The following is a 13,166-nucleotide window of genomic DNA, read 5'->3' as shown; positions in this document are numbered from 1 at the left end:
GATGGATGGTGAAGTGAGTACTGAGGGATTCAAAGGTGACTTCAAAGGCTTTGGTAATATTCTATTTTTGAAGTGGGTTTGTGAACACAATGGGCCTTCATTATTATTATGCTTTATGTTGAACATAAAAACTGTACATTCTCATGTATGATTGGTATATTTCATAATATAAAATAAACTTTTAAGAATAACCAATAGCAATATACATGTTTCTTTCATTGGCTACTGAGTGTATGTTTTCCCTTTGTCTTTCTCACCCCTTAAATTCTGACCTCAGAATTTTGTAATGGTTATGATAACTAGGGAATAAATTACCGTGTTTCTTATTGGAATCTTCTTGGGTTCTGGAGGCATATCCTGTGGAACAAATTTCACTGGTTCCTTAATCTGCCTCCTTGATCGTTTGGTCCCATCTGGTAAGGTTTCCATGGCCATGTCTGCTTCCATGTCACTGCTCCCTGCCTGGTCACATTCTGAACACTGCCTACATAAAGAAAAAAATATAAGTTCATACATTTATTTTTACCTTCCAGCGTTAGCTATGTTTTCTATAAATACAAAATTCAGGTATATGTTTAGAATATATGAAAATATACACAGGAACATGTGACCATAGGGTATACAATGATTATACATACAGAAAAGCACATACATTCTTGTAAGAGAAACAAAAATAAGTATAATGTATCAAGCAATTCCATGTATCCCTAATAAGTATAATAAAAACACATGTAATACTGCTACATGTTTAAGTGAACCAACATAAGAAGCCCAGATAGTTTCCTTTAGGAAATCATGATTTTTCCTCAAGTGACATACACTGTGACACCAGAAAATCAAAGTATTCATTGACCCTGACTCTACTCTTGTCACAGCTATAATATCCTTGAATCTTAATTAATAGCAAGCTGTAGTGAATATACCAACTAAGGAAGTTCTGTAAAAACAGACTCTCAGAAGTGAACAAAAATAAATGGATCATTTTGGTTGGTGGCCTTTACTACGTATAAAAGAAAATATATAAATTTATTTATGAAAAGAATGTATTAAAGTAGCATTTTTAGGGCTTCCCTGGTGGCACAGTGGTTAAGAACCTGCCTGCCAATGCAGGGGACATGGGTTCATGCCCTGGTCCGGGAAGATCCCACATGCCACAAAGCAGCTAGGTCTGTGAGCTACAACTACTGAGCCTGCAAGCCACAGCTACCAAGCCCGTGTGCCACAACTACCAAAGCCCGCACACCTCAAGCCCGTGCTCCACAACAAGAGAAGCCACCGCAATGAGAAGCCCGCGCACCACAACTAAGAGCAGCCCCCGCTCGCCGCCAACTAGAGAAAGCCCGTGCACAGTAACGAAGACCCAACGCAGCCAAAAATAAGCAAATAAGTTAATTAATTAACTTTAAAAAGTAGCGTTTTTAAAAATATGGGGGGAAGATGGCAGAATAGAAAGCAATAGGAATCTGAATCTCAACCTAGACAACAATTACATTAGCAGAGTCTGTCTGACTTATCTATTTTGGAACTCTGGAGTCTACTGAAGGCTTGCAACTTTCAGGGAAAGGCTGGCACAGGTAAATTACAGGTAATTTTGGTCAATTTCAGCTCTTAGTACAGTAGTAGCTACCTATCCCCCATCCTAAGCCACATGGCAGGCAGCTGTGCACATGTTCCTGCAGCAGCATGTCACAGCTTTTAGGAGCCAGGTTGGACAAAATGAACCCTGTTCTCCAAATATTGGGGATATGTGCTCTGATCACTGATTGCTGCTTCTCATCACATGACTGCAGACAAAGAGGTGGGTGACCCCTCCTATTATTGCAAACCCCACCCGTTGGTCCAAAGTGACTTCCAGGACTTAGCAGACTGGTACCCTTTACCCTCCACCTTCATTTTTCTTTTTCCCCTTTTGGGAACCAGACATTAAAGACTAGGACCTTCAAAAGAAAATGCATATATGGGAAAAAATTTTAAATGACCACACTTGCCCAGGGAAAGGCTCAGAAAAGACATGAGAAAACCACAAGTTTACACTTCAGGCTGTTACCCAACACAAAGACAGCCCGCTACAATAAAAACAAACAAGCAAGTAAATAACAAAACACAGCAAGCCCTGCGGATGGAGGAGAACCTCATTTCCAGGAAAATGGACATCTCATTTCCATTATTTCCATTGTTTCTCCTCTGTTTCTCATTTTGTAACTATAACCTTTGTCAGTACATTCTCCAACTTCTCATGCTCATTCTCACCCCCACCAAAAGTAATACATTTAGGTGACAGAGAAACTTGCTTTAGAGCACGTCAGATAACAGAAATATTATGCTCTGAAAACCACAAAACACTGAACAACTCAGAAAAATCTAAACAAAATGTAACTGCCAAACAGAAATTTATCTATTCCTATTTCAAGACAACTGCCACATGATACTTGCAGTACAAAAAGCCAACACAGATGAAAACACTACCTGCAACTCTTTCAGCAATCTTTTAAACTCTATAGTCCTCATCTTTTTTTTGTTTTGTTTTTTTTGACATGGACCATTTCTACAGTCTTTATTGAATTTTTACAATATTGTTTCTGGTTTGTTTTGTTTTTGTTTTTGTTTTTGTTTGACATGGACCATTTCTAAAGTCTTTATTGAATTTGTTACAATATTGTTTGTTTTATGTTTTGGTTTTTTGGCCACAAGGCATGTGGGATCTTAGCTCCATGACCAGGGATCGAACCCGCCCCTGCATTGGAAGGCGATGTCTTAACCACTGGACCGCCAGGGAAGTCCCTATAGTCCTCATCTTATAAATAGCCTTTAAGATATGAAAAAGCATCTCTGCTACATTAACCGGTACACAAGAGCCTAAGAAATAATAACTGAGGATAAAGCCATGGCCTGTCCAATTCCATGGAATTACATATATTGGGGGGAAAGTCATAATTATCCTTCATAATATCAAAACACATACCTGCCTTCTTTTAGTAATCCACTAAAAAATAAATTAATTTAAAAAATAGAAAAAAAATAATCCACAAAGCTGCTATTATCTATGAATTTAGCTAAACTCACCTTAATCCTGTATATTTTTACTTAATATATTCTATTACGGAAGAGAATGTATAAAATCTATAATTCCTATGCATAGTACTAAAGGTAACCTTAAGTAATCAAAAATTCCATGAATTAAAAATGGATTTTTAAGTATAAATAATGAAAATTCAGGTAAGGAATTTATGCCAAAGCACTACCTTCATACTGAAATACTAAGAGATTTTCCTCAACTTGCTGTACCTTCTTGATCCCCAGCACCCTACACTATAACTTATGTTCAGAATAATTACCTAAGGAGGTTTTAAAAATCTTTATTACTAAAGTAAAATAATTTTTATTGTATAATGCTAAAACAAGGAAGAATACTAATTTAATCTATAGAAAATATAATTTGCATAAGGCAAAGAAAAAAGATTTTATGAATTTTTAAACATAATAAATCCAGTAACACTCTATTTCCCAAATATTATAAATAATTTATGATTTACTTTTTTTTCCTTTATAAATTACCTCTTTCGGTCTTCAAAGATTTCACACCATAGTTTTTTTTTTTCTTATTTCTAAGCCTTTTCCCATGCTTTCCCCACTTTTTAGAGGGAAATCTTCAAAGGTGCCTATAGAAAACTACATCAGGGAAATACAAATCAAAACTACAATGAGATATCACCTCAAACCTGTTAGAATGACTGTCATAAAAAAGACAAGGGATAACAAGTGCTGCCGAGGATATGGAAAAAAGGGAAACCTCATGTACTGTTGGGAATGTAAACTGGTACAGCCACTCTGAAAAGCAGTGTGGAGATTCCTCAAAAACTTAAAAATGGAACTATCATATGAGCAATTCCACTTCTGGGTATTTATCCAAAGCAAATGAAATCACTATCTTGAAAAGATACCTGCACTCCCATATTCACTGCACCATTATTTACAATAGCCAAGGCATGGAAACAACCTGTGTCCATCAACAGATAAACGGATAAAGAAAATGTGGTCTATATATACAATAGAGTATTATTCAGCCATAAAAAAGAAGAAAATCCTGGCATTTGCAACAACATGGATGGACTTTGAGGACATTATGTTAAATTAAATAAGTCCAAGGCAAATACTGTATAATCTCACTTATATGTGAAATATTAAAAACAAAAACAAACTCACAGAGAATGGACAGGTGGTTGCCAGAGGCAAGCGGAGGGAGTGGGCAAAATGGGTAAAGGTGGTCAAAACGGACAGACTTACAGTTACAAAATAAATAAGTCCTGAGATGTAATGTACAGTATGGTTACTACAGTTAATAATACTACACTGTATGTTTGAAAGTTGCTAAAAAAGTAGATCTTAAAAGTTCTCATCACAAGAAAAAAAAATTGTTTGGTGATGGATGTCAACTAAACTTAATGTGGTAATTAATTCACAATATATCTCTATCAAATCATTATGTTGTACACCTAAAACTAATAAAATGTTAAATGTCAATTATATCTCAATTAAAAAAAAGAGTTAATGGGAGAAAGGAAAGACAAATTATGAAGAAAAACATGGGAAAAAACTACTTGCAAAATTCTTCATAGAAGAGTTTGTGCTACATATTTTCTTTTTGTCTTAAAAGAATAAACGTATATCCAGAGAATAAAAGGATAAAAGAAAAAATGATTTTATGAATTTTTAAACGTAATAAATCTAGTAACGCTCTATTTCCCAAATTTTATAAATACTTTATGATTTACTTTTTTTTCCTTTACAAATTACCTCTTTCAGTCTTCAGAGATTTCACACCACAGTTTTTTTCATGGATAGACCTTGAGGACATTATGCTGAGTAATATTTTTTAAGTAATATTACTCAATTCTCTGTCAAGTAATACTCTTCATAATATTCTTTAAATAATTAGAAAATGCAAGACAAATTCTGATCAGATGCGTGGTGGAAACATAAGATTAGTACCCCAAAATTAAAATAAGTATTTACTATTTGAACTACTCTAACGAATCAAACCCTATTTATTTATACCTTACCAGGCTTGTCTTAGAAAGAATGTAAGGTAGTGTTCAAAATTATATATTTTAAAAAACAAACCAAGATAACATAAACTAAAAGTGAAACAAAATACATTTCAAACACTGGGAGTAGGTATAAACAAAACAGAGCCTAAAAAAAAAAAAAAAAAAACAGAGCCTAGATTACACCTTTACTAGTCCCTCTACCCCCTGCCAAATGCCTCACCCACCCAATATTCTTCTTCATCTGATTTGCCCATCTCTAATCTAACCTAAGAAGTCCTTGGGTTTTCCCCTCTCCTCCTCCTGGTCAGCTCAGCATTACTGGAGAAAAATCAATTAATCACACTTACTAAACAAATTCACTGAACATTCTTGCTATATAGCCTCAGCAAGTCAGTTATCTCTGATTTTTTTTCCCACAGTACCTGGTGCAAACTATTTCCTCTCTTCTCAAGCCCCCATTATCATCATCCCAGGTCCTTTCCCCTCTCAAGACTACTTCTATTTCACTGAAAAGTCTATCTAACATGAATTCACTCAAGTTCCCTATTCTCCACCAATAACTACTTCTGTAGCTTTAACCATCTCTTCTTTCCTGTCACATGTCTTAACTCAGTCCAGCATAGCGCTGTGAACTATTGTGGAATGGACCAAACAGAAAGCATCCAGATCTAGAACCAATATCTTCAGGAAAGCAGTGCTGATATTGGAAGAAAGAGCTGGATAGAATAGTCCAGCTTAGACTGGACTATTTGCTTAGAATAGTAGACTGGACTATTGACTGGACTAGTTGCTTAGAATAGTCTATCAAGCAGAATATGGTATTTGAGAAGCATAGTAATTCTAGCTGACAGCAAACATAAGGGGGATATAGCAGTAAGGGTGTTAACACAGGCTTGCATAGCATAAAGACAGCAAAAGCAGAAACTGGTGACATCAGAAATGTATACCAGTGGGCTCTGTAGAAATTTAAGCCCCAAACTAGGGCTTAGTCATGAAATAAGGACCCAGTAACAGGACCTCTTTCCCTAAGTAAAAGACTGAAAACTAAGGTAGAGATTAAAGCAGAAATTAGGCAACGGTGTGATGGTAAATATGGGCAAAAGTCCTAATTTGTAGCTTTTGCCAATTTCTGTGATAGGAATACTCCTACCTGTGGTCAATTTCAAGCTATCATGCACAGAATGGGGAAAAGATGTAGTAGCACACCATTACACAGTTTTTCTAACATATATATGTATATACAATAGATTTAAATAAACTAAAAAGCATAGTTAATGGTAAAGTATGTAGGAGGTGAAGTTTTTTTTAGTATTTATCATCTTTAATATAATTTCAAAAATAAACTGGAAATGTTGAAAAGCAAAAACTAAAAACTGCCTCCCACATTTGAGAGCATTGAAGAAAAAAATATTCTCCAAAAATTACTCCAAAAGTAATACATCCAATTAATTGCTAAACAAAGCTAAGTTGACTTTAGAGGCCAAAGGAAATTTGATGACTAGAAGCTACAAGGTAGTGAAGACTTCACTTTGCTGCAATATTAGCTTCTACTTTTACTTTAAAACATTGCAACTAATGCATAGAACCCTAAGTAATTTAGGTTCTCTGGGGGGAGCTTTCACTAAAACATCCCAGGCTATGCACTTTCATCTGATATTCTTCCAGAAACTCTTACACACTGGAAAACAAAGCTCTGCAAGCACAGTGGGATTAGACAAATTAATAACCTCATTTAAGAAGAGAAATGCATATCTACACTTCCAAGATCATGACAAAGCTTCCTGGCCCTGGAGACTACCAAACTGGCTTTCAATTTAGAAACCCACATAGGATGTTTATTAACACTGCAGGCATTCTAATAAGTGACAGCAAGTTTCTCTTAAATTCTGCTTTCAAAATCACACACGTATCAAAAGTAATACATTACACTATATTTGAAAAAGAGTTGATCAGTATGACTGGCTCAAGACAAACTGATAAAAGAACACTATGAAAAAGCAACCATGTGAAAATGGTGAAAGAATGTGAGCTTCTTAATAAAATGAACAGAGGTAGGTTTATGAAATAAAACAATGAGGTCAGAAAACTTGCTTTAATGTGTTTGAAGAATACACACCTTTTTGTATAGATTACCATTTAAAAAGCTGGGGTCCAGTCTTTTCCAAAACTAGAATTTGTATAAACTTTGTATAAAAAGAATAGTCATGTTCATTCCTAAGCTTTCCGTGGCCTATATTCTTCCTGTATGGAATCAATCTATTAGAATTTGAACATCTGTCTCTTGCTTGGACTACGATTAAGAATAAAACTTATAAATATCATAAGCTTTTATCAAACATCTGTAGTGATTCAACATGCCTAAGTTAATGAAAAAATAATTCAGAAACATATGTCAAATGTTTCTAGATTTGCAAAGAATGGCTGAACTTAAATATACAACTAGCACAAATGACAAGTACCAGAAGTAAAGCCTTCGGTGACACTAATTTAGAAATAAAATACTAAATTACAAATAAAAGCATGAATATGGAGGCAAATTCTTGATAAATTCATTCAATTTCAAAACAAAATTAAAGCATTTTAAAAAATGTATAATAAAGCAAGAGAATTATAAACAGAATTCATGCTTTAAGAAACCATTGCTAAGATACCAAAATAGCCTCAATTAACTTAAAATTCATTTATCAAAAAACTGCTACATCTTTATTCATATAATGCTATAATAAATATTTACGTCTGAAACGTGCTCACCACAAAAAAATGGTAACTATGTGAGGTGATGACTATGCTAATTAGCTTGATTGTGGTGATTATTTCATAATGTATACATATATATATCAAATCATTAGGTTGTAAAACTTAAAACTACAATTTTTTTTAACATCTTTATTGGAGTATAATTGCTTTACAATGGTGTGTTAGTTTCTGCTTTATAACAAAGTGAATCAGTTATACATATGTTCCCATATCTCTTCCCTCTTCGTCTCCCTCCCTCCCACCCTCCCTATCCCACCCCTCTAGGTGGTCACAGAGCACAGAGCTGATCTCCCTGTGCTATGCGGCTGCTTCCCACTAGCTATCTGTTTTACATTTGGTAGTGTATATCTGTCCATGCCACTCTCTCAGTTTGTCACAGCTTACCCTTCCTCCTCCCCATATCCTCAAGTCCATTATCTAGTAGGTCTGTGTCTTTATTCCCGTCTTGCCCCTAGGTTCTTCATGACCATTTTTTTTTTCTTAGATTCAATATATATGTGTTAGCATACGGTATTTGTTTTTCTCTTTCTGACTTACTTCACTCTGTATGACAGACCCTAGGTCCATCCACCTCACTACAAATAACTCAATTTCATTTCTTTTTATGGCGGAGTAATATTCCATTGTATATATGTGCCACATCTTCTTTATCCATTCATCTGTTGATGGACACTTAGGTTGCTTCCATGACCTGTCCATTGTAAATAGAGCTGCAATGAACATTGTGGTACATGACTCTTTTTGAATTATGGTTTTCTCAGGGTATATGCCCAGTAGTGGGATTGCTGGGTCATATGGTAGTTCTATTTTTAGTTTTTTAAGGAAGCTCCATACTGTTCTCCATAGTGGCTGTATCAATTTACATTCCCACCAACAGGGCAAGAGTGTTCCCTTTTCTCCACACCCTCTCCAGCATTTACTGTTTCTAGACTTTTTGATGATGGCCATTCTGACCGGTGTGAGATGATATCACATTGTAGTTTTGATTTGCATTTCTCTAATGATTAATGATGTTGAGCATTCTTTCATGTGTTTGTTGGCAATCTGTATATCTTCTTTGGAGAAATGTCTATTTAGGTCTTCTGCCCATTTTTGGATTGGGTTGTTTGTTTTTTTGATATTTTGCTGCATGAGCTGCTTGTATATTTTGGAGATTAATCCTTTGTCAGTTGATTCATTTGCAAATGTTTTCTCCCATTCTGAGGGTTGTCTCTTTTCATCTTGTTTATGGTTTCCTTTGCTGTGCAAAAGCTTTTAAGTTTCATTAGGTCCCATTTGTTTATTTTTAAAACTACACAATTTTTAACTGTCAATTATATCTCAATAAAATTGGAAAAAATTATAAAAATATCAATTAAAAACTTACTGAAAACTTTATATGAAGCAATATGATATAACACTTACACTGTTGAAACTAAGAGCAAAGCAGTTCTAACATCTAAATCCTCTCCATTTTACTTACCAATAACTGTTTTTGGTCTTTCTTGGCATCCTTGTAAGAGGAGGGTCCAGACATCCAAGATGGTAATGGAGTTTACAGGTATCACACAATAAAAGAAGATGCTGATCATGGTTCTTCTTACAAATTCCACAACTTTGAATAAAGGCAGCAAATAAAGGATTAGAATAATTATCATCATAGTGAACAGTTAACTTACAGCATATTTTTAAAATTTCAAAATTTCACCATATTAACTTTTCTTTTATTGAAATGAAATATTTTTTCATAACATGTCTTTTTATAATGTCAATAATTATTAGTTCTATATACTTTTGAGAATGTAGAAAATATTGTAAATATTGCTGGTGTCATACTTTTCAGAGAAGGGCATATGTTAGATACTTATGTTAACGTTGTCTTTATCTTAATTTTAATTATCACTTTAAAACCCATTTAACGTTAGACCAATTTTTTTCTAGAAACAATTTATTAAACAAAAAAATCTTTCAATTTTCTACGTCTCTAAAACTACAAAAGCAGTTACTTTACAAACAAAATTCAGTTTATTTTCTACCATTAATTATAAATCTTTCAAAGAACCTTCAACATGTAAATAAGCTATATATATGAGTCTCTTTACAAAATCAGACTTTGAGTCTTAAAAATATACCAATTGATTATTTATTATAAAGAATGGGAAGTTTCACTATTGTTGTTACTGTTATGTTACATTATTTGTTTACTATATGGACCATTTTTAAAGTCTTTATTGAATTTGTTACAATATTGCTTCCAGGTTTTTTTTTTTTTTTTACGGTGTGCGGGCCTCCCACTGTTGTGGCCTCTCCCGCTGCGGAGCACAGGCTCCAGATGCGCAGGCTCAGCGTCCATGGCGCACGGGCCAAGCCGCTCCGCGGCATGTGGGATCCTCCCGGACCGGGGCACGAACCCACGTCCCCTGCATCGGCAGGCGGACTCTCAACCACCGCGCCACCAGGGAAGCCCTTTTTTTTTTTTTTTTTTATGTTTTGGTTTTTTGGCCACGAGATATGTAGGATCTTAGCTCCCCGACAAGGGATCGAACCCGCACCCCCTGTGTTGGAAGGCAAAGTCTTAACCACTGGACCACCAGGAAAGTCCCTGTTACTGTTATTTTACATTTTTGTTTGTTCTTAAGAAATCCAACTTTTCTTGGGCAGAAGGACAAGTTAACTACTCCTGAGAGCACAAACACTATGACCTAAAAATCTAGGGTATATTTATATTAAGAATGTGAAGGTTGAGGAAAAAGTTGTTGAGAACCTAAAAGAGCCATATATATACAGAAACAGCAATGATGTTTGAATTTTTAAATAATCCTAGAAAAAAAGATCACATACACACATATACAACAATGACAACAACGACCAGTACTGGGTCTCAAAGTTGCTCAGAGTAAAAATGGAAAATTACTTAAAGTATATTCTGAAATAAAAATGAACTGTAGTGATAAAAAGTCAGGAGCATAAGTGATATGCCTGAAGGTTCCAAATGAACCAATTTTATTTGGAAAAGCTAGACTGAGACTGTGCTAGTCTTCATAAAGTACACTAAAACACTAGTGGGCTTCCACAGTTCAAGGAAGTTATCTGCTATTACCTATGGAGAGAGCCTCCAATCAAGAAGAGAAAGTAATTATAGAGATTGATATTGTTGCTACTGCTGCTATTTCTGAGAAAGGAAGAGGTTGTGGGGAGAATATTTATAAATTTACATAAGGATATACTTGTGTATGTGAATAGATTTGTGTATGTATACACACACACAAACATATACTAGCATCTTCTAGACTTTTCTCAATTAATATCATCAGTTACATGGAAAAAATAGTGAGATCCAAACCTACTGAAGTATGGAAAGAAGTCTTAATAACTATGTAAAATTGCTATAATGGTGAATACTGTAAAATACTGAGCCAAGAACAAAAATATTTGGGAGAATGAAATTATTACAACTGAGCCAAGAGAGAAAAAAATGTAGACAGATTCAAATCTAAAACTTATCTTCATTATCCATCACTGTGCAAAGGCAGTAATTCAAGCTATATTATAGTACCCATCACTACCTAAAAACACATGTAAACCTCTAAAAGTCATTCAAGTAAAATAAAATATAAATGCCCATTTATCTAACATATCATTTTAACTATTTAAGAAAATAATCATCTACATTATTTAAAGTCACTTTCCAATTCCCCAAAGAGGACAGTTCATTTCCATGGAGCATATGCACACATAGCGCCAGTTACTTAAAGGATACAAAAAGTGATTTAGCTTGTCATTAAAAGAGGAGCAAAATCTCTTCTATCATCATTCAATCTGGAAAGCATCTTTGATGGTTTTAATAAAATGAACTTCAAATGCATTTAACTTAAATTCCAATATAAATGTAATTCATTCACAAATATCTGAAGCATCTTGTTACTAAAAAGTATTAGTTTAAAAATACACAAGGGCTTCCCTGGTGGCACAGTGGTTAAGAACCCGCCTGCCAATGCAGGGGACATGGGTTCAAGCCCTGGTCAGGGAGGACCCCACATGCCGCGGAGCAGCTAGGCTTGTGTACCACAGCTACTGAGCCTGCGCTGTAGAGCCCGCAAGCCACAACTACTGAGCCTGTGTGCCACAACTACTGAAGCACACACACCTAGAGCCCGTGCTCCTCAACAAAAGAGGCCACCGCAATGAGGGGCCCACGCACAGCAGCCGAGACCCAATGCAGCCAAAAATAAATAATATTTTTAAAAATGAAAAAGATACACAATATTAATCTATCATAATTTCATTACTTGCCTATAAAGTACTGCAGGAAGAGTAGATGTCTTTTGTGTGCCTCCTTCTTTTTTACTTGGTTTTCTCTCCTTGGGTGCTCGCAAAATTGCCGGTATGTTCAACTTCTATTGATTTGAACAAATGCAGTTTATTTTGTTTTAAAGAAAAAATATAAAGCAACTTTCCTCTATGCACTGCTCAAGTCAACTAATATGCTAGGATTGTGAGGGGGAAATCTTTTACAAGCGTTTACATTGGCAAAAAGGACTAAAATCAGTTTCTGTCTCAGTCACTGCCGTTAGAAGCCTATAATAACATACTTTCATCGATTTTCAGTGGACCACTAAAACATTATGAAAATTAAACTTCTACTTTAGCTTTAAAAATGAAAGACAAGGACAAGAATTTAAGAACTTAAAAGAAAAAAAGTACACTTGACAAAAAGAATATTGAGGCCGTTTATTTTCCTCAACATCCCAGCTACACTGGTGCTCCAAAGGTTAATTAGAAAAATTATCTTATTGGACCAAACTCTCCACAAAGTGAAGTAGATTCTCTTTGGGTTTCTACTAATCAGTAGTATGCTGGCTTCCCAGACAGCAACCATCTATCAAAGTCATTTCTCAGTGGCCCGGTGGGCTGGCATCTGTTTAACCAACTGGAAGAAAGTGTCCTGCAAGTGGTACAAATGAATTCTACTTCGGCTATGTATTTTACATTTGCACAAGGAAATGTATGCGCTTCTGTTACAAGTGATTTAATAAATGAAAATGCTCTTTTATAGTAGATAATGTTTTATACTAAACAGGAAATTCTTATGAGACAAACTTACAAACCAAGCCAAAAGATAATGCTAGCTTGCCAAATAAACTAATAATAGGCTTGCATTCAATACTAACTTATCTAAATATAAAATATAAAACACCATAATCTTCCAAAAATTCATCAACAACCTATCAATAGAAACAAAGGTCAATTCTCCATATGCAACTTCATTCTCACCTTTTATATTATGTTATTCATTATAATATAAGCCATATACACCTTGTTCACAAAAGCAGCATCTTCAAAGCCAGCATGGCACAATACATATCAGTATGTGTTACCTTC

General features: G+C 34.9%; 1 protein-coding gene across 12 annotated transcripts in view; it reads right to left on the bottom strand.

Moving 5' to 3' along the window:
• The window catches only part of PHF14 (PHD finger protein 14), a 199,902-nt gene that overhangs the window by 132,938 nt on the left and 53,798 nt on the right, over positions 1-13,166 (bottom strand). For all 12 annotated transcript variants that reach the window (XR_009565104.2, XR_009565103.2, XM_060304665.2 and 9 more), the window contains exons 12-14: positions 12,078-12,181; positions 9,268-9,399; positions 316-484 (exon numbers count right to left, since the gene is read on the bottom strand). Coding sequence is in view for 10 of the 12 variants with exons in the window: in XM_060304665.2 (XP_060160648.1) it covers positions 316-484; positions 9,268-9,399; positions 12,078-12,181 (405 nt within the window). In the remaining 2 variants the exon portion in view is untranslated. The remainder of the gene's footprint in view (positions 1-315; positions 485-9,267; positions 9,400-12,077; positions 12,182-13,166) is intronic.

Source organism: Globicephala melas, chromosome 9 (assembly GCF_963455315.2).
Source record: "Globicephala melas chromosome 9, mGloMel1.2, whole genome shotgun sequence".
NCBI lineage: Eukaryota > Metazoa > Chordata > Mammalia > Artiodactyla > Delphinidae > Globicephala > Globicephala melas.
This window is presented reverse-complemented; position numbering and strand designations above follow the sequence as displayed.